Source organism: Artemia franciscana, chromosome 20 (assembly GCF_032884065.1).
Source record: "Artemia franciscana chromosome 20, ASM3288406v1, whole genome shotgun sequence".
In the NCBI taxonomy this organism is placed as follows: Eukaryota; Metazoa; Arthropoda; class Branchiopoda; order Anostraca; family Artemiidae; genus Artemia; species Artemia franciscana.
This window is the reverse complement of record NC_088882.1, coordinates 20,738,351-20,758,576: the sequence shown is the minus strand read 5'-3', so window position 1 is coordinate 20,758,576 and position 20,226 is coordinate 20,738,351. Positions and strand designations below refer to the sequence as shown.

The window sequence follows — 20,226 nt, the reverse complement described above, 5'->3', positions numbered from 1 at the left end:
CCGACATCGTGGTTGCAGCGGTAGCTGCAACCTAGTAGAGGAGGACCCACGGCCTATTGTAACCAAAAAAAGCCTGAAACCCTTAAAAAGTGCAACGTATCGAAAGAAATGTAGACGTTGGAACAGCCTTGATTGAAAACCCTATACAGGAAACTTACTGTCTCTTGGCTTGAACAACATGAAACATCCTTTGGCATGAGCAATAAGGAAAATCACTTTTTTGCATGAGAATCACCATCAATGACCTCTTTTTTCTTCACAGCCAGTGGGGCATTGGAACAGCATAGAGAGCTGTTTAAGGGCTCATTTTAAAGAAGATTGACACATCTATTTGCTTTTGTGATTAACAAAGACATAATATTTGAAACGCACTCAGTTTTTCGACTAAAACTGCATTTTTGTATACAGGATGATGATGCACTTTAAAGGGTGTCTTGGATAACAGAAATGACAATGTAGTTAGCTCTTTACTAATTCCTTCTACTAGTTCCTGATAAGAAAAAAACCGAAGGCTTTACCTGTGTGTAACATTCTTTCTTAATCACAAGAAGTGAAAATGACGTTATGATCCCCACTGTTCTGATGCGTAGGATTGGAAATAATGTTTTAATTTTTCGCTTTTTTGATGTTTATAGTTCAAGGGGAAGTCACACTGCTGCTGTGACTTTATCGCAATCTGAAATGACGTCAGACTAACTGCTCTGTTATTATGTGCCAGATTAGACAAAACACAAAATCGAAAAAAAAAAGAAGGACGAGGACAATAAACAGCCAGTGAAAAAAATAAAAATTATGCAAATATTTCGGTCAAGACCTCCGCTTGACCGTCCTCAGTGCAGAATAAACTGATAAAAATATAAAAAAAAAAAAACCTTAAAACAAAACACAAAACAAAAATATGATGACCCTTTGGTAATGAAGAAAGAGAGGGACAAGTAAAACCCAAGTCTATTAATTTATTTGTTGTAGAAATGGATGGAGGATTACGTGGAAAAGACAAGGATAGGAGAAAGAAGCGAAAAGGAAGAGATATTGAAGCAGAATTTGAAGAATCCTATCAAGATTTTGATGTTTCTCAGGATTCCCTGGAGCTGCAAAGCAAAATATCTAACTCATAAATTTTTCTGCGCAAGAGGATACATTCGGTGCTAAAGATTATAGAAATGAGGTGACGCTCAAGCCATATCATGGATTTCGTCCTTTGTGGATGTTGCCAAATGGTCACATTTTTCTCGAATCTTTCTCTCCAGTGTATAAACACGCCCATGAATTTTTGGTTGCCATTGCTGAACCTGTTTCGCAACCCAAGTATATACAAGAGTACAAGTCGACTGCATATTCGCTGTTCGCAGCCGTCAGTGTAGGACTGGAGACTAAATACATTTTTGAATATTTCAAAAGACTGAGTAAGACAACAGGAATTGTCTAATGGAATTGAAGAATTTATTACCCTCTGTACATTGTCCTACGGCAAGGTCAAATTAATACTTAAATAGAATCGTTATTTTGTGGAGTATGTTGACGTCATTCAGAAGCTGTTGAAAGACCCCAAAATACAAGCAACCTGTGCAACTCGAGGCTCAGCAGATGAGGTTATTGGAAGTGGTCAGGGATTACCAATCTAACGAGTCCCTCCGAAGTTTATACTACCACACCGCCCTTTCTATAAAAAAAAAACAACCTTATATACCTCCAGGGCAGAACTTACAACCTTGCCTTGGAGGGTGGGGGGTTGTCACCGTTAAAAACGTAATTTCGGGACCCTTTTACTATGCTGAACGAAATAGCTATTTCAAAGTTTGGATTGGATGTGTTTTGCGAAATGATGGGCGTCAGGGGGGGAGGGCTGGTTGCCCTCTAGTCACTTCCGACTATTAAAAAGGCACTAGCCCGTCAATTTCCAACCGAGTGAGCCCCTTTCAAAGTTTCTACGACAACTCCTTCTATACGAAGTACCATGGTCTAACCAAAAAATAGATAACACATCGTGCCAACATCGTTCTTTACTTAAGCAGCGCTATCACGCTGCCTATGACTTCAAAAAGTTTTAACATTTGATATTGTCGGGATCAAATAGAAAAGGTTGAGGCAAGGGCAGCAATTTTGACCAAGATCCCCCCCTGGCGTTAGATTGCTAAAGTTTTTTCATTGAAAAGTATTTTCACTACAAAAATAAGGGCATAAGAACAAAATTACCCCTAGATTTTGAAACATACATTTTACCATCATCATCATCCCCCTTTTTCCTTTTTATATTTTCTTGAATTGCTGCCCATTATGGCATTCACTCAATTTTACTTTTGTGCAACTTCAGTATCTTCGCGAGTGCCAACGCTCCAAGACCTTTAAGAAAACATTAGATTTCCTCCTCTAAATATCTACGCCTGCTTAGAAAACAGTGCCTTAGAAGTCAATTTTCGTAGCTTGGGCTTCCAGGAAACTTTTCTGACCTACATACTAATCTAATCTGGCACAAATAATTTCTGAAACCGCACTGGCCAATCATGACAAAATCTCAAAGAAAAGAAGAACGTTGACAAAAAACAGCCAGTGAGAAAATTGAAAATTATGCAAATATTTCAGTCAAGACCTCCGCTTGACTGTCCTCAGTGCAGAATAAACTGTTGAAAATATAAAAAACCTTAAACCAAAACACAAAACTAAAATATGATGACCCTTTCTCAGTAATGGTGAAAGGGTCATCGTATTTTAGTTTTGTGTTTTGTTTTAAGGTTTTTTATTTTTATCAGTTTATTCTGCACTGAAGATGATCAAGCGGAGGAAAGAGACAACATTCAAATTTCTTTTCTGAAAACACTAATTGCGTTTGGCATCCCTCTCAACATTTACTAAAAATTTTAACTTAATACTTTAGCCTTTTTGAAGACCAAGGATAAAATATGCCCTCTTTGCTCAGTAAGAAAATCCTTACTATAGTAATCCCTAATGTTAATCTCTTACTAGATTACCGCAACCGCTTCAACCACGGCAATGGGCAACTTTAATAGCTTAGAGCCCTTGCCCCTGGGGCTAGGGGGAGGTTAATATCAGCCCTGCAGACATGGTTATTTGACCTTTGGACTATTTTGAACAAAATCGCTATCTCAAAATTTTGATCGAATACACTCGGGGACAAGGATGGGGAAGGGGAAGAGGGCCTAGTTGTCTTCTGATTGCTATTGACTCTTTTGTATTGCCCTAGAACTTTCGATTACCAATTGAATGAGTCCCTCCAAATTTTATACAACTACCCTTTTTCATATGAAGTGGCTCTGGGAAAAAAAAAATCTATAAAGCACATTTAAGCCCTATGACCCTTTTACTATATAATTGAACAAAAAATACAGAACTAGATTAGATTAAACATATGATAGAAATGAAAATTCTATAGTCAATATAAACATAAAACAAATAGAGATTAACACAAATAAAAATAGAGCTGTCACGTCGTAAATAGTATGAGGTCAGGATGTCTTTTGTGTTTTGCTCACAACGATTTGTATTTCAAGCAGTATATTTTTTTATATTTTGCAACATGGACAAGGCTATTTTATTTATATAAATAAGGTCTACCATAAGTTAGAATAGGAGTATTCCCCCTTCTTCTTTCAAACCTTCTAAAAGGTCTGAGTGACATCTATGCTTTGCTGAAAACGATAGGTATTTTATTCTGCGTATTTTTTATTTGTCAAACCGTCAACAATAAAAAAAATTAAATTACGGTGATAATAAAGATATTTCTTAGAATCAAAATTATTTCTTAGATTGTTCTCAATTTAGTATCATTCAATTGAAAAGACTTTTCTTGAAATTTTTTTCTTTTGATTCGATCTCACTCAAAGATCTAGAGGATTTATGCTAGATAAATTTTTAGCATTATCATTGAACATTTTTGAACTGTGTGTAATTTGTTGAAATAGTATTTTGAATACACGAATCAATCATGATTAACAGGGCGTCATTGAGTAACAAAGATGATCTTGGAAACCCATTGATAAATAAGAATTTAGTCATTGATACTTTTTATTAAGCGTATGTCTAAGGAAAAAGTGAAAAATATATTTTTAATTTGTGATTTAAGAGCTGTGAAGCGAAAGTATAATTATTCCAAGTTTAAAGAGATCTAAGGTTTTCTTAGGAAGACATGGCTATTTATTAGAATCGTAATTTGTCACCCCTAACTCTGGTAAGTCTTGTATTACATAAAATGAATCAGGTAATATTCTAATGGACCATGTGAAGATGGTGAAGATTTTCCAAACATAGGAACGAATTTATTAGCGATCGTACTTCCAGACCAGACCGAGAGGATAGCAATTTTGAAAGTTTTTTTTTTAACTGAAGCTATTGATGTCTCGCTTCATTGACCTCCGACATAGGTCCCTGCAACAAGCTACAATACGTCCACACATATAATGTGGGGTGTGCTCTTAATACACGGAAAATGAAGCTGAATTATCCAAGATAGAAACTAGAAAATCGAGTGTGTGTTTATGTGAGGGTGTGCATACTTAATTGAAAGGTAAGCCAGGCATATGAATTTGACGTCATCATTCTAAGCACCAAATTATATTCATGTTTTGGTTTTTAACTATTTAATCTTTGACTGAAGAGAAATTCAAGCTGATGAAATATAATTTTAGTCTTACCCTTCAATAAATACCCAAACTTCCTCCCTTCTTTATCCGCCTCTTTTTGAATAAACACATTATTATGTTTATAAACCGTTTGATAATACAATGTCAATTAAGTTTGAATCGGAATTAACACTTATAATTTGTGTTATTATGGGTACAAAAAACGCTGGGAAAAAATCTTTAACTTCACGTTGGACATGGTTCTATCGCATAGCAACCGGCCAAGACCGCAATTGGGAAGCCTCTCTTAAGGCTATTGATTCATTTGACACGGAAGAAGACTTCAGGGATTTGTTCCAATACGCCATCAAAAAGCCTAGCGAACTACCTCGCCTACCAATAAACTATAGTATCTTCAAGGGGAACATCCTGCCAAAATGGGAAGATCCAGCCAATGAAAACGGGGGCAGCTTAAAATTTGAGATTGCAAAAGCGGAGATTGTAGAACAAGAGCTAGGCGTCGAAGCCGTTAACAGGCTATGGTACACATACATCCAGCATGTGATAGAGGAAAAATTTGGGAAATATTCTGAGAAAATTAATGGTGTTGAATTGGCTATTCGTAGCAAAACCTATAAATTCATGATGTGGATTAGCGAGCGGGACGATGAATGCATTAACATTTTGAAAGGAGAAGTAGAAAAAATTACTGATAGCATATTCAAACCTACTTTCACTTTTCATGAACACAAGCCTCTTATTAAGTCCGTTCTTAAGCTTAAACTGGAACCTAAAGCGGATGATGACAAGGGTGACAGTAATTCCTCTTCTTTTAATGAAAACGATTTTTTTCAATGATGTGACCCAACTCTTTATTGTTTGATTCCAACTGTCACAAGAAAATGTTTGTTTTCGAACAGTTAATGCTATAAAAAATTGCGTTTTGATGGTTATTTTTGGAGTGTCTCTTTTTTGTTGACTAGAACGGAAGTTAGACACGATAATAAATATAAATCAGAAACTTTTGTGGCTTTTTCAATGACGTGTCGTAATTCTTGATTTACAGATTTTATTAGTAATAGGAAATAACAGTTTTGAATTAATTGACGCCAAAAACACTGTTTTGGTGGTTTTTTCAGTGGTAATATCTGACTTTTTTGTTGACTTCAACCTTGATAAGCAGTTTTTTTTACGAATCGATGAAAAGCAGTAAAGGTCGCCTTTTAAATGACATAACTGGACTCCATTTAACAAATGAAACTGTAATAATAAATTCAACAGCAACATCCAACTCTTCGTTTTTTCAATTCGAAGCGTAGTGAAAAATCTGTGAGGGGTGGCATATATTAATGAGGAAATATTTAAATAAAGAGGGAGATGACAGTTTAAAATGAGCTGAAATAATTCTTGTATGGTTTTGAGTATGTAGCTCAAAAGTAAGAACTAGCCCATAAAGTGACAGGAAAATAGTTTATTAACGTTGTTGTTTTTTTTTTAAAATTTAATTCTCCACTTAAAAAGGACAGAGTGTGACCCGTTTGACCATGTGCTTTCTTGCGGGACAGTCAGAATAGGTGACAGGATACACGGGCTTGCCTCATGTGAATTATGTCTTAAGTAAAAGTTCAAATAGGGATAAATCCTTTTATTACGCAGTGATAATTTACAAAAAATATGGGATATTTCGGTCACATGTCCAGTGATCGCCGGTCACATCTACTGATGACCGTCACTGCAGATACGACCAAGATATCTAGTATTTTTCGTAAATTATCACTGTCTAATAAAAGGATTTATCCCTATTTGAACTTTTATTTATCGTCATGGAAAGACAGTGTGGTATTCAAAATTACATATGAATTATGTTTTGTTTATCACCTGTCAATTTCTAAAGGGAGCAAAAAAAAACTTAACAGGCAATTTGGAACTTTCAAGATCCGTTGAAATAATTTTTATTCAAGAAAGATTTTGTCAGGTTATAAAGATAAAAAACAAGCAATTTTGGTATGAAAACCACCTAATTTGAACTATTTTGACACTTGAAGAAAGAAAATATAGCACATTATAAGATGTAAGAGATAAAATATTTCATTCCAAAAAATCCCTGTCACAAGCCCTGAAGGGCTGATTTCGCATTTCAGAGTCATAAAACAGTACAAGCAATAGAAAAAAAATCATAAAAAAAACACAACAACTAAAAAACTTTGGAAACTTTGGAACTTTCGAATTCTCCATAAATCCAAAATGCTATAGAATTGTTTACATTACACTTAAGTAGGTCGGGCCAGAAAGTTCGGTCAAGCAAATACGTTCAGGTGGACTATGAACTAAGATCGCAAACATACAAACTTTTAATTGATTTTGTATTCAGCAACAAACGAGTAACCTACCTGAACGAAAGTGACTTTTGTAATTACATTTTTCATCATCAAAATTCTAACCATGTATCTAATTCTAACTTAAGAATCTTTGCGTGAATTGTTTGATTGCAAGGAATGAAAAAAAAATCATCCTATTTCTTGCACTGGTGTTTTCAAATGATCAGAGTAACCAGCAGGCACATTCGTACATAATAACACGTATTGGTGCACTATCATCAAGACCAAAACTGTCTCCACAAACCATTCACAAAAGTAGGTTCAAACTACTGTAACGGGACCAAGCAAGCTTTTCATTCGCACGGTTTCACTGGGCATTAAATACTCTTCTCTCTAAGGCTGCTTCGGTTGGTTCTGCATTCTATTCTTTGTGCTTGTAGAAATTTAAATTTTGTCTGCACAAGTTATCTAGGTTTTATGTTTATTCCATTTTTTACTTATTAATTAAATAATGTCTATTTATATTTTATTCTGTTTGTATCATCATATCATAGTACTATGTAACAATACACTAATGACATATATTAAGATACAATAACAATTATGTTATATTAATATAACTAGTTATAAATTATTAACTTATCGATGAATTAACCAAATATCAATTAATTTCAACTATTAATGCTTTATAAATTATACTTAATTGGTGTTCAAACTTAAATACTTCGAATATGAAATGATAATCTGGGATACCAAAGAAAGTGAGCTCATTTGTAGGTAAAGACCATGCTTGTAATTTTAAATTTTTGCAATACTGAAAAATGAAAAGTATCTGGGACTTCTTTTTTTTTGGGGGGGGGGGGAAGGGAGCTAGCCACTTTGTCCTATAAAATTCAGGATAAAAAAATTCCGGGAAGCCCGTTTTAACTTTTTTGCCCGTTCTAGGTGACCATAGCAGTTGTTTTTGGACAACTGGAGCAGAAAAAGGGTATTCCAAAGTATTCTAGAATCTGTCTAAGAAGACTGAACTTTACTTTTTGGTCGATCTGCATCAAATCCAATGCATTTTTTTTTCTTTATCTAGGTATATCAATGTTTGCTAAAAAAAAATCCAATTTCAAAAATTCTTTGGTTTTCCCAAAATCAATGTCGTGGCTTAGAAAATCCATGTTTTCATAGATTTAAACATAGTAGTGGCAACTCTGTGTGATAATAGGTCTTGGCGAAACCCTCAAGGCCTTAGGGTATATATGATGCAACGTTGCGAAATACTCCGATCTTCCGACAAAAAAAATAAGGTTAGTTTATTCTCGTGAAAAATTGAATGAAAAAATGTGCCAAGCGTGGCGGAACTGTGTAGCACACGTGACACTCTGAGATGCACACTATTTGTTAGAAACTGTGGGACCCCTCGATTCAATTTAATAAAATCGCCGACTAAATCCAAGGAGAAAAAAACATATTTTAGACATTCGCCGGTGAATTCCCGTTTGGAAATTGTCGGTTGATGTAAACACTCTTACATTTAAAAAAAAGGAAGATTTTCACAAAGCAATGCTTCTTAGACTTTTTTAATTCACAACCTTATTATTTATCTTCTTATTTAATAGGCTACAGCTATTTCTAATGATAGAGGTTTTTCTCAGTGGGCGAGGGAGGCTACAGAAATTAAAAAACATATATTTGATAATCTTTCAATAAATAGAGACACGGGGAATTTAAATATTGACCCTATTTATGACTGTCTTTAGAAAAATGAACCAATAGTCAATAAGGGAATTAAAATTTTACACAATCACCAGGGGACAAGATTACCTACTAGACCCAAAAGAGTTGCTTCAATAATAGCATACAAGAGGATTATTTCGCAACAGAATAGTTAACTAAGTTTCAATTTTCATAATTTTTCCTCAGTTGCTTTGGTGTTCTCATTGAAGTAACTCGAATAGCTTCTTTTCCCTACGTGGATAAGTAGCGACAATTGTATTTATTATTATTGGTGGTGGTTTTATTTGTTTTTAGTTTATTGTTTTTTCTTTTTATCTTCTGCTGAGGACGCCTAGTTTGGATGCAGGCGAAATATCCGCGTTATTTTAGTCTTTCCTCTCTACTGGCCGCAGTCTCGTTTGAGTTTTTTTTGTGGAGTTTTATCTCTCTTTGTTGTTTATTGTCATGTCTGGCCAGTTCGGCTTAAGAACTTTCATTGAAAATAGACTTTTCTTACGACGTCGTAATCGGCTCTATACGTAATCAACTTTATTGGCTAAGCTTTTTATTTACTCAATATGTAAGCCATTCAACTAGCTTCAATCTAGTATTTTTGTCTTATTTGTCGGTGCCTTTTTAAGCCAGATGGATTATTCTGAAGGAAAGACATCTCCGGAAATTTGTAATCTTTTCCGAGGTGGGATACTCCTCCTATACTCCTAAAAATGGGAGTTGGTGCTGATGCATACAGCTTTGGTAAACTGCATGCTGTTTACTTTTTACTATCAAATACATACCAGTTGGCTACATCAAATACTCAATCAAGAAGCCAATTAAGTTAAAATATTCAGCGTGCCTTTTGAGTTGAAATTTCCGCCTATGGCTGTTTTCATCGCGTGGTTTAAATTTTGAAAATGGTAATTGCATCTGTCCTGTATTCCGTACTGTTTGTGTACTACTGCCACTGCTAGGCAGCGCTATTCCCTTCCATTAATTTGTAGCTTTTCTGGAGGTAGAACATTGAAATTTTGCTTTTCTTTTATTACCATTTAAAAAACAAGACTTGGATGACAAAAATGTGTCATTTTTGTCGATTGTGTCATTTTTTATTGAAAAATGTGTCATTTTCGTCGATTGTGTAATCATTTCGACTGAATGTGTCATTGTGTCACGCAACATCAAATTGTGTCATTCTGACACAAAATGTGTCACTTTGGCAGCCCAGGCGTTGAATGGTAAGTATTAAATTAAAATTAAAGAAAAAATTTAATGAGATGAATGTGCTTATTTTCTTTTATTGCATAACGATGTTTGATGTTGCTGGACTTAACACCTCTTTAACATTTTTTAGTGATGAACAATCCTAAGATTTAATAGGTATTAAAGCTGAGAAAATAACTTAACATAAATATTTAGTTTCTAATGGCAGAAAAATATTTAACGCCATACCAGCGATAATGAGCACTTCAAGTTTTGATCCAAAATTCAACTAAGGGCTGTTTTGGAAACTCTAGTTTTAAGTTTGAGTTACTCGATAGCTCAGCAGATTGCTCATGATCTTCAAGTGGCAGGTGATCAGTCTCACTTAAGCCAATCTAAAACAGCTTTTGAATCGAAGCTACATTTTTAAAATCAATATTTGATATAAAATGTGCAAAGAACTGTGTTTCAAGTGCTTTTAAATGATTTGCAATAGTTTTTGTAATAAACAGTCTTAGAAAGATTTCTCTCTGTTATAAAATTGTCGACGCTGGAAAGCATTTGGAACAATTTTTCTTCTATACTTTAACAAATATAGATGTTTTCTTTTATAAGACATTCAATTTTACCATTTGGAGTAAAAATATTGCATTTTTTGGAGATAAAACTTGATATTGTTTACTTTTGCAAAGATACCTGACAAAACGCAACTTGGATGGTCATAAGTTATTTTGAAGCGTTTTCGTTTGGTTAAAAATATTTCAATTCCGTCCTTTAACAACAATAATATTCTTAAACTTAAACCTATTCACAACCATTTTACTTATGCTTGTAATAATGAAGTTGTGTGGTTCGAATCCTTATCCAGATTTGAAAATAAACGGCTGTTAAGGGTATGGCACTTACTAAAATTTGTAATCTTAACAGCATTCTGAAGCACATCGTTTAATTCTGATGGTAAGTTTTTCGCTGCAAGGGCCTCCTGGAGGATAAGGCAGTGACTAAAAGTTATATGATGATAATGAGCAACTTGAAAAAATTAACCAAAACCAGTATTTTTGCCCGTCAACACTCATACACTATCTGTGCATATTCAACAGCAATTTTTTCTTTCCAAACCTTCAGTACTAAAAATTTGTCAACTTTACAGTATAATTATGTCATTCCCCACAGTATGGTCTTTCCTAGGACAAAAAATAACGACTTCCTTCTCCATGAATCTTTAGAAATGTACCTGACATGTTCCAACAGCTGAGCCAATTTAGTAATATCAGTTGTTACGTTTAACTGAATTGAAAATTTTGGGTTTTCTTTAATTCTTGTAACATTCTTTACTTGTTGGTCCTTGTCAATATTGCACATTCTATTCGAGGCAGTGTCGTTTGGCAAAGAAATTTTTTGAATTTAATTGGCATATTTACTTTCATCTAATATTTCTATCATTTTTCTACACATGGCGGCAGGCTTTCTTCAGTTTTTCAGGTCGAAATGTTCGGAATAGTACGGGCAGCTGGAAGACTGTTAGAAAAGGGAAGTACAGGAAAAGATATAACTGTCTTAACTTACAATCAAGCATGCCTAAAAAGGCTCCTCAGAATGTATGGATAGAATGGAATCTTATGAAGTCCTGAATAGCTTGGCACGCAGATGAAACCAAATTACCCTGATGTGAGTCCCAGAGCACTCTGGAATAAAGGATAATGAGATGGCAAATGAAGCAGCTAAGGCTGGGATATCACTGAGATATTATGGTCCAGAGTTGTTTATCCCAATATCTTAGAGTTGCTGGAAGGTGACTGTGAGGGGCTGGAGCAATGAGAGAGCGGAAGGAAATTGGCATAGGAAGGTGGGGGTGTAAGGAAACGAAGGAATTACTCCCGAAGTCCAACCCCACCCTGCCTATATATTTTCTACGACTGAAATGGTCCGAGACGAGAATTGTTACAGAAGCCATAACAGACATTAGAAATTTCGCATAACATCTCTCCCGACTAGAAAGGGGTGAATTCCTATTATGCCAAAAATATGAGATAACCAATATGGAAACAAGAAGGCATCTCATAGAAGAATGTCCAGCTAGAATTAGAAATTCGAGGCTAGGAAAATTTTTTATAATTAAAACATCCAAGAAAGGGAGCTTTCCTGAATCTTCCAGTTTTAGTTGTAAACTGAAGATTCGGATCAAAAGAATTCAAATATGCCAAAAAATCTTTTAGAGAGTCCTGACCATGTTCCCAAACAGCAAGAATATCATCAACGAAACGAAACCAGAGAGTGTTTTAAGGGGAACAAGTGTCATTATTGTGTCAATTTCCAAGGTTTTATAATCTGACCAAGCAGAATTTTCCTCTAATTTTCTTTGTAAGGCCTGTTCACATTTATGGACATCGCGTGAAGTAAACGTGGAAACTGCATCACAACTAGATAAGATAGTTTTTTCTGTTATACTATGATTTTTCAGCTTCTCAACAAGATCTGTGGATTTTTTTTATAAAAGATTTCTGAGTTGTTAGAAGAGACTTGAAAATTGTAGCTAATAATATTCCTACTCCTGTAGCTGGAGAATATAACATGCTACAATAGGATGTAACGGAGTATCCTTCTTATGAATTTTGGGTACACCATAAAATTTTGGGGCTGAACAACCTTTTGGGTAAAACTTTTTGTATATTTCAGGGGTGATTAGTCTATTGTCTTTTAAAATTTCCAATTCTTTTCTCAACTGCTTGGTGTATTTATCTGTGGGATCAGTTTTTATTTCTTTATAAATATTTTTATCCAATAAAAGGGTATTTATTTTATATTGATAATCTGCAGAATCCATAATCACAACTGTGCCTCCTTTGTCCGCTCGTGTAATTACTGTATTTGTATCTTTTTTCAAATTTTGGAGGATTTTAATTTCTTCCTTTGATTGAGTTGTAAGCGACCATGACGGCTTATAATCAAGAATACTCTTTACTATTTCCCCTCTTAGTAGGTCTGGATTTTCAACTTCACCATGAGAGCTAAAAATACCGGACTTCACACTCGTAATAATTTCTGATATATTTACGTGTGTCTGAGCCATTGCAAATTTAGGTCCTTTTGATAGAATACAAAGCTCCTTGGGTGTGATTAAATAAAAAAAAAAAGTTTTTTTAACTGAAAGTAAGGAGCGACATTAAAATTTCAAACGAACAGAAATTACTTCGTATATGAAAGGGGCTGCTTCCTCATCAACACCCCGCTCTTTACGATAAGGTTTGACTGTAGTGTATCAGACCACCAACTTTTCTTGACTACTAAGGTCCCTGCGTCGGCCCTGTGGTGCAATACTGCAGCATGATTCGATCTCTGGGTCCTGTATTACCAAGCTAAGGTCAAACCCACTGCGCCACCACAGGACGCTAAGGTTTGACTCATTCTGTCAACTACACTTTTTAAAACAGTAAAAAACTTTAGCTTAAAGAGCGGGACGTTGATGAGGAAGCAGCCCCTTTCATATACGAAGTAATTTCTGTTCGTTTTAAATTTTAATATCGCTCATTACTTTCAGTTAAAAAAATTGTTTTTTTTTATTTAATTTCTGAACGTTTTTGAATCAACTCATGTTTTGATTTTGGCTCTCCGCAGAGGAATAATTAAAACGAAATTTGCATTTTCTTTTTTTTTTGGCTAAATGGCTTTCTCATAGTTTTGATCGAATTATTTTGAGAAAAAGGGAGGGGGAGGAGGCACAGTTGCCCTCCAATTTTTTGGGTACTTAAAAAGGCAACTAGAACTTTTAATTTTTTACGAATGTTTTTATTAGTAAAAGATATACGTAACTTATAAATTAGCTTACGTAACGAATTTTGTATTCTCATGTTTTTATTACAATTATGAAGGGGGTCACCCCCTCGTCAGTACCTCGTTCTTTACACTAGGGCTTAAATTTTGTCCCAATTCATTAAGAATGACACCTGAATCACAAAAGCCGTAGAATAAATAGTTGAAATTGCTAAAAATACTTTAGCGTAAAGAGGGAAGTATTAGGAGGAGGTGAGCCCCTCATATGGGTAATAATTTCTGTTCGTTTTAAGTTTTAATGCTGCTCCATACTTCCAGTCGAAAAAACTTTTTCATATTTATTTTTTCATTGTTTTTTTTAATAATGCTAGAAAATCCTACGCTCCCTTCATAGAAATTTTCTTCCCCCGTGACAAATTCCTCGACGGAAAGTTCCCCCAACATATCCCCCTCTTCTCAACCCGTCCCCCAACCAAAAAAAACCTGAAAACGTCTGTACACTTCCCAATAACCATTACTATATGTAAGAACTGGTCAAAGTTTGTAACTTGTAGCCCCTCCCACGGGGACTGTGGGAGAATAAGTGGTCCTTAAAGACATAGTTCTAAGGTTTTTTGACTACGCTGAATAAAATGACTATCTCATAATTTTGATCCGTTGACTTTGGGAAAATAATTAGCGTGGGAGGGGGCCTAGGTGCCCTCCAATTTTTTGGTCACTTAAAAAGAGCACTAGAACTTTTCATTTCCGTAAGAATGAGCCCTCTTGCAACATTCTAGGACCACTGGGTCGATACGATCACCCCTGGGAAAAAAACAAACAAACAAATAAACACGCATCCGTGATCTGCCTTCTGGCAAAAAATACAAAATTCCACATTTGTTAGATAGGAGCTTGAAAACTTCTACAATAGGGTTCTCTGATACGCTGAATCTGATGGTGTTTGGGAACATGGTCAGGACTCTCTATAAGATTTTTTGAAACATTTGAATTCTTTTGATCCGAAACTTCAATTTGCAATAGTGGAAGATTCAGGAAAGCTCCCTTTCTTGGATGTTTTAATTAAAAAAAAATATTCCTAGCCTCAAATTTTCTATATATAGAAAATTTATATATTCTAAAACTTCTATATATAGAAGACCCATAATGATCGGTATCTAAATTTCTCGTCAAATCACCCTCCTTGTGTAAAAAGAGGGGGTAGTAATTTCTTAAGTCGACAGGGTTCTAAAAATATGTTTACGTAAACATGTAAAATCCGAGTTAGATTATGTTAAAGATATTTTATTCTGCAATGGCTACCCAATCAATCTCATTGAAAATATAATAGATAGACGATTAAAAAAGGTAAAACAGGAAAATTGGGAGCCCGTTCCCCTTGATTCAGTTACACTGGCAATTGAGAAAAAAACTTCCACTCAAAAGATAAGTCCCTGGGATTGGAAAATAAAAATGACAACTTTGGCTCAGCTCTGGCTCAGCATATATACGAAAATCCTGACCATTTAGTTCTTTTTGAAGAGGCAACTTTAATATCTACCGTAAATCGCCTACCACAATCTTTTAAAGAGGCAATTGAGATAAAACAACATATAAATAGAAATTTGGCTATAAATAGAGACACGGGAGATATTTCCTTAAGCCCGACTTATAACAATTTAATATTAAAATACTCTATGAATATTTTCGCCCAGTCTAATTTAAGACAACCTGTCCGCATATCTAATGAAAACCGAAATTGTAGACAGGCGAAATCTGTTGCAAGGCAAAGGACACTTATTCAATCTAATTGGTAACTTCTCTTTCCTTGATCTCAAGCTGGTTTTTGTTGTTTGATTCAGTGCCTTTTTTCCTCTCGTAGAGTTCACTTAAGAAGGGCAAATTTTGCTGTTGTTTCCTCTTTGTTTCTTTTTTTCTTTTTCCTCTTTCTTATTTTTTTTTTAACACTGAGGACAACTTGGCGGAGGTCATTGTCGAAATAATTGCTTGTTGTTCATATTTTGCTACTGGCTGATAAAATCTTCGTTTTTCACCTATTTGATTTTTCTCTTTTCATTTATTATTTCCTTTCTTTGTTTTCGTGCGTCATGCATAGCCAGTATGGTCTCAGAACGCAAATAGTGCATAGTTTTTTTGGGATGTAGAGGCAATGGGCTTTGGAGGCCTGAGCCGCAACCTTCTGATAGTGAACCCCCCTCCCTAATAATAATATTGATAATAAAGATTTGTACGGTCTTTCAAAATATTATTTTGGTTGATTCAAATAAAAAAATGCTTTGACTCAAGATGCATTAGTTTTTTGAAAGTTTCATACTCTCTGGAACTTAGTGTTCAAATAAAGAGGTTGTTAATTACCGTTACAATTTTGAAATGTAAAGCAAAATTGAAGAAATTATTCATCATATTTTCTTTCTCGTATGCTTTTTCAATACTTTGTCCTGCCCGAGCAGAGTTTGTAGCATTTTCATGCCAAAAAATAAGCCAGATCATAATGAAATTAGACAAGATTTAAGCTAGCAAATGAATGACAAAAATTATCGTTATTCGCCATCAACATAAACCAGTCTGGGGAGAAATAAGCCAACATGGCAACAATTTGAGGAGAGTCAATACTACAATAGTTTACATTACAGTCATTGTTACTGAATTATTATCTGTCTGAACCCAAGTGCACGCATCCCAACCTTTTTCATGTGTGAAGGTTTGTGAGAGTAACTCCACTAAAGTACACACTTAGATGTTATAAAACCGCGCATTTAAATGTTTAACATTAAAATTTCGCGCAACCTCAGAATTTTACAGTGCAATACCATTCGGGGTCTCAACCCATAGCTTAAGAGGGCCTACCCTATAGTCAGGATTTTCGCCCTTGAAACTGAACAGCCTCTGTTGTTTCTTTCTTTAGAAAAAAAATTCATCAATAGTGTTTTTTCACCAGTTAATTACAGGGGAAACGCTTCACCTCAAGGCAAACAGAAGGCTCATCATCATAAATCTTCTGTTGTCATAGCAACGCTTTCACAATCAAATGCTTTCCTGAAAAAAACATTGCTTTAACCAGGATTAACGTTATATTTGCAAGTAACAACCTATCGGATAAGCGAAAAATTTTCTAGGACTCTACTAATATCGCTTTTAGCTTTTCCGAACGTATAAAAAAAAATCCTAATAATCTGTGGCTAATCAGGGAGTCACGCACGTGCGTTAGTGAATATCCAATGAAGATCAACCCTTATCCAATAGTAAGACTAATTGATAAGCAGAAATGATACAATAATTTTAAAAGAAGTTAAGTTGGGCGGGTGGTTAAGGTTTTAAACAGTTTTTATTGGAGTTATCCCCATAAGGTAATTGGCATTATTAAGGCTGCTTAATTTAAACAAATACGGAGTGAAGAGCCAAGAAGAAATTATCAGACCAGTATAATTCACTGTATCTGATAGAAAACCTTGCTTGTGTCTATAAGATGATTTCTCTTGACTTAATTTTTTAACCCTTTCCTTGTCAAAAATCAATTAGGCTTTAAATGGTCAAGGAAATTGTGATTTTTGACACGTTATTTTACCATATTAATAGCGCCGCATCACATTAGCATCCATTCAAAGCATGCGCTTATGTCAAAAATCTAAATTTTATTTTTCAAGCAAATTTAAAACCTTATATGGAAAATTATTGGGGTTTGTGGGCCATTGGCTTTATTTTTATGCTACAGAACTTTTTCACCCAGAACATTTTAAATAGAATAAAATATCTTTTTACCATAGTTTCTAGTCCATTAATCATATAGACCAAATTTTAGTCACCTACCTTACGTACCTGATAGTAGTAAATGAAACAATCAACGACTAATGTTTCATTTTCCTATGAAAAGAGAACACAATGATGTCTGTTTTAGAACTTTCTTCCATTTATGGAGAATAGTCATTTTTAATCTGTTCCGGAACATATTGGTTTCCCGCACACGAGATGCGCAAAGACACAAACTTTCGCTTCACCTGTTGCTGCATCTCAATGTCTCAGTTTTATGAAAAACCATTCCATGATTACTTTGTACTATAATTATAGGTGCAAATAAACTAGCTTCAAGGTGAAAAGGCTGAGGAGATAATGGATTTTAACGAGAAAGACGCCTGGGTTCCACCAAATGATAGGCAGCTTGCACTAAGAGCAAAGTGAGTAATATTTTCAGAAATTGGAATGGGCCTCTCGACAATTAGTAAATGATGAAGCCTGGCTTGTGCCAGATGCAGAGGCTGATCATTAAAAAAAAGCAACTTAGAGATAGAAATTGCTTACTTTCTTTGAATTAGTGGTTTTATGGGGTGCTCATAAAAATATAAAGAAAAAGAATATGTAGCCTTGCTTTTTGTAATATTTCAATATTTTTATTTTGCTTTTTAATACTATTAAAAAAAAATCCACAAAATAAGTTTTTCAAAGAAAAGTAAAGAACTTCATTAAACCAAAAATGAGCAAAAATATAAAACTCAATCAAATAATTTATCAAGCATAAAACTACCAAAAACCAGCATCAACAGATAAATGAAACCTAAAATGAACAGAATATTTCAATAAATAACCCAGTCAAACTCAAAACGAGCAAAAATTAATACGAGTAGGGCTCGCAACCCCTATGCCCTCTCAAGGCCAGAACATAATTTGTATTGTCAGTTGATATACATATGCTGATATTTACTCCTTAAAATGTTAATTATATTCCAATTATGGAAGTTATAAAAGTGAAAAACTTTTCAAAAACTTTTTTTTAGTAATGTGCAAATTCTGTTCAGGCCTAGCGAAGGCATAGGGGTTTTGAACCCTACTAATTTTAATTTTTGCTCGTTTTTGGAACAAAATGGCTATCTTAAATTTTGATTGGAAGTGTATGGAAAACTATGAGCTAAGGAGGAGGAGTGATTGCCCTCCTCTTTGGCTCCTGATTGCCCCGCGGTTGAGGGTTGGTTTCTCTCAAATCACTTTGACTCTTAAAAAGGGTGCTATAACTTGCAATTTAAAATCAAATGAGATCTATTATATTACATATCGCAGTTATTACAATTATATTAATTATATATAAATTATATTACAATTATATTACATATCGTGCAAACATCTCGTCCGTTCTAGAGTTAGCCGACAACCTCTTGTAATTTCTACTGCTACGTTAGACCTTCTGGATTCATTTCGCCATTGCTAGCGCCTTAAATATCCAACAGAGTAAAAGAATCCATTACTAAAAATATGCCAAGAATAATATCCTCGATGTTGACACACTATAGTCCTACCACTGACCTTCAAAATCAGTTTTTGCTGGACTATAAAGGTCCACCAGGACCAAAACAATCCATGTAAGATTGCGTCATCCTCATAAGTAAATATTGCTTGACTTACTTGACTTAATGCTCCTGCCGAAATGCTTCCGGCGTCGAGAGTGATGCTACATGGTGTCTCCATTTGGATCGGTCTCTTGCAAGGATGTGGACATCCTCCTGAATATTTGCCATGACTAAGAAGGCCCCTGTCGTGTCCTTCCATCTGGTTGGGGGACGACCTCATGGGCGTTTCCCGCCTTGCAGCGTGCTGTAAATATTAGACTATGATCATTTTTTTTCACTACCGGGACTTCCCCGCTTGGATATCGACCCTGAACTCTAACAAGTCATATTGCATAACAACTTAACAAATCATGATTTTGCGGGGCCTGAAGGTTTTTTTCCTGACCCTCGTAGGTTTTTTAACAATCAAAGAATCTTAACCCCCCCACCCCCTATTGTGTAACAGGCATCTGCATCATGAATGAAATTAATAACACCTGCGCCTTGAAGAAGTTTTAAAAAAGTGTCCAGACCGGGATTCGAAGAGGTTCGGCCCTTGTTAAATTTATTGAGGGAATACTACTAAGGAGCAATATTAAAACTTAAAAAGAAGAGAAATCATCCCGTACATGATGGGGATTTCCCCTCTTCAATGCCTTACTCTTTACGCTGAAGTTTGACCTTTGTTCCCATTCTTTAAGAACGACTCATAAAACGCAAGGGCCGTTTATTTAGAAGTAAAAAGCTTTTTTGAAAGTACTAAATAACTTCAGTATGAACAGGAAAGTATTGAGGAGGGGGAAACGCCACTTGTGTATGGAATAATTTCTGTTCGTTTTAGGTTTTAATGTTGCTCCTTAATTTCATTTGAAAAGAATGTAAAAAAAATACAATTGAAGATTAGAGGCTCTATGTGTCATCATGTCCAAACATTATTGCTAGTAATGTTACCAACAATAGTGTCTGTGAGCTAACCGAAAATCGTTACTCACACTTGTTAAGGCACCAAGAACAATAAAAATGACATCTGATTAATTAAATTTGTTAAGTGGAAAGTTCCACAGCCATATACACTAAAAAAAGAAAGAAAACTGGCAACCCAATTTATACTGAAAAAGATCTTCACAAACAGCTGTACAGTTTTAAAATTTAGCGGGCGCCAAGTTGGAAAATAAGGAATGTCTAGGAAAAATCAGCAGAAAATGAACGGAAAAATTTATTATCATGGAGTTCTAGAAAGTGTAATTTTCCTTCTTACAGGAGCAAAAGACATATATTGTCATTAATTGGGAGTAAACAGAGGGGAAAGAAGAGTAATTAAATTGCTAAATTTATGCA

General features: G+C 34.9%; 2 protein-coding genes across 2 annotated transcripts in view; both read left to right on the top strand.

The window, feature by feature from the left end:
- The first annotated feature begins 4,739 nt into the window (after positions 1–4,739).
- Positions 4,740–5,435, top strand: LOC136040019 (eukaryotic translation initiation factor 4E-1-like). Its single transcript, XM_065724085.1, has one exon. The coding sequence runs from the start codon at positions 4,740–4,742 to the stop codon at positions 5,433–5,435; it is 696 nt and encodes a 231-aa protein (XP_065580157.1).
- Positions 5,436–17,545: 12,110 nt separating this feature from the next.
- Positions 17,546–20,226, top strand: part of LOC136040017 (rab effector Noc2-like) — a 137,365-nt gene continuing 134,684 nt past the window's right edge. The window contains exon 1 of the mRNA XM_065724084.1: positions 17,546–17,745. Within this exon, the coding sequence (XP_065580156.1) occupies positions 17,681–17,745 (65 nt within the window). The 5' untranslated portion in view covers positions 17,546–17,680. The remainder of the gene's footprint in view (positions 17,746–20,226) is intronic.

Coding starts and splice junctions, on each gene's coding strand:
- LOC136040019 (XM_065724085.1), top strand. CDS start 4,740: ATGTCAATTAAGTTTGAATCGGAATTAACACTTATAATTTGTGTTATT.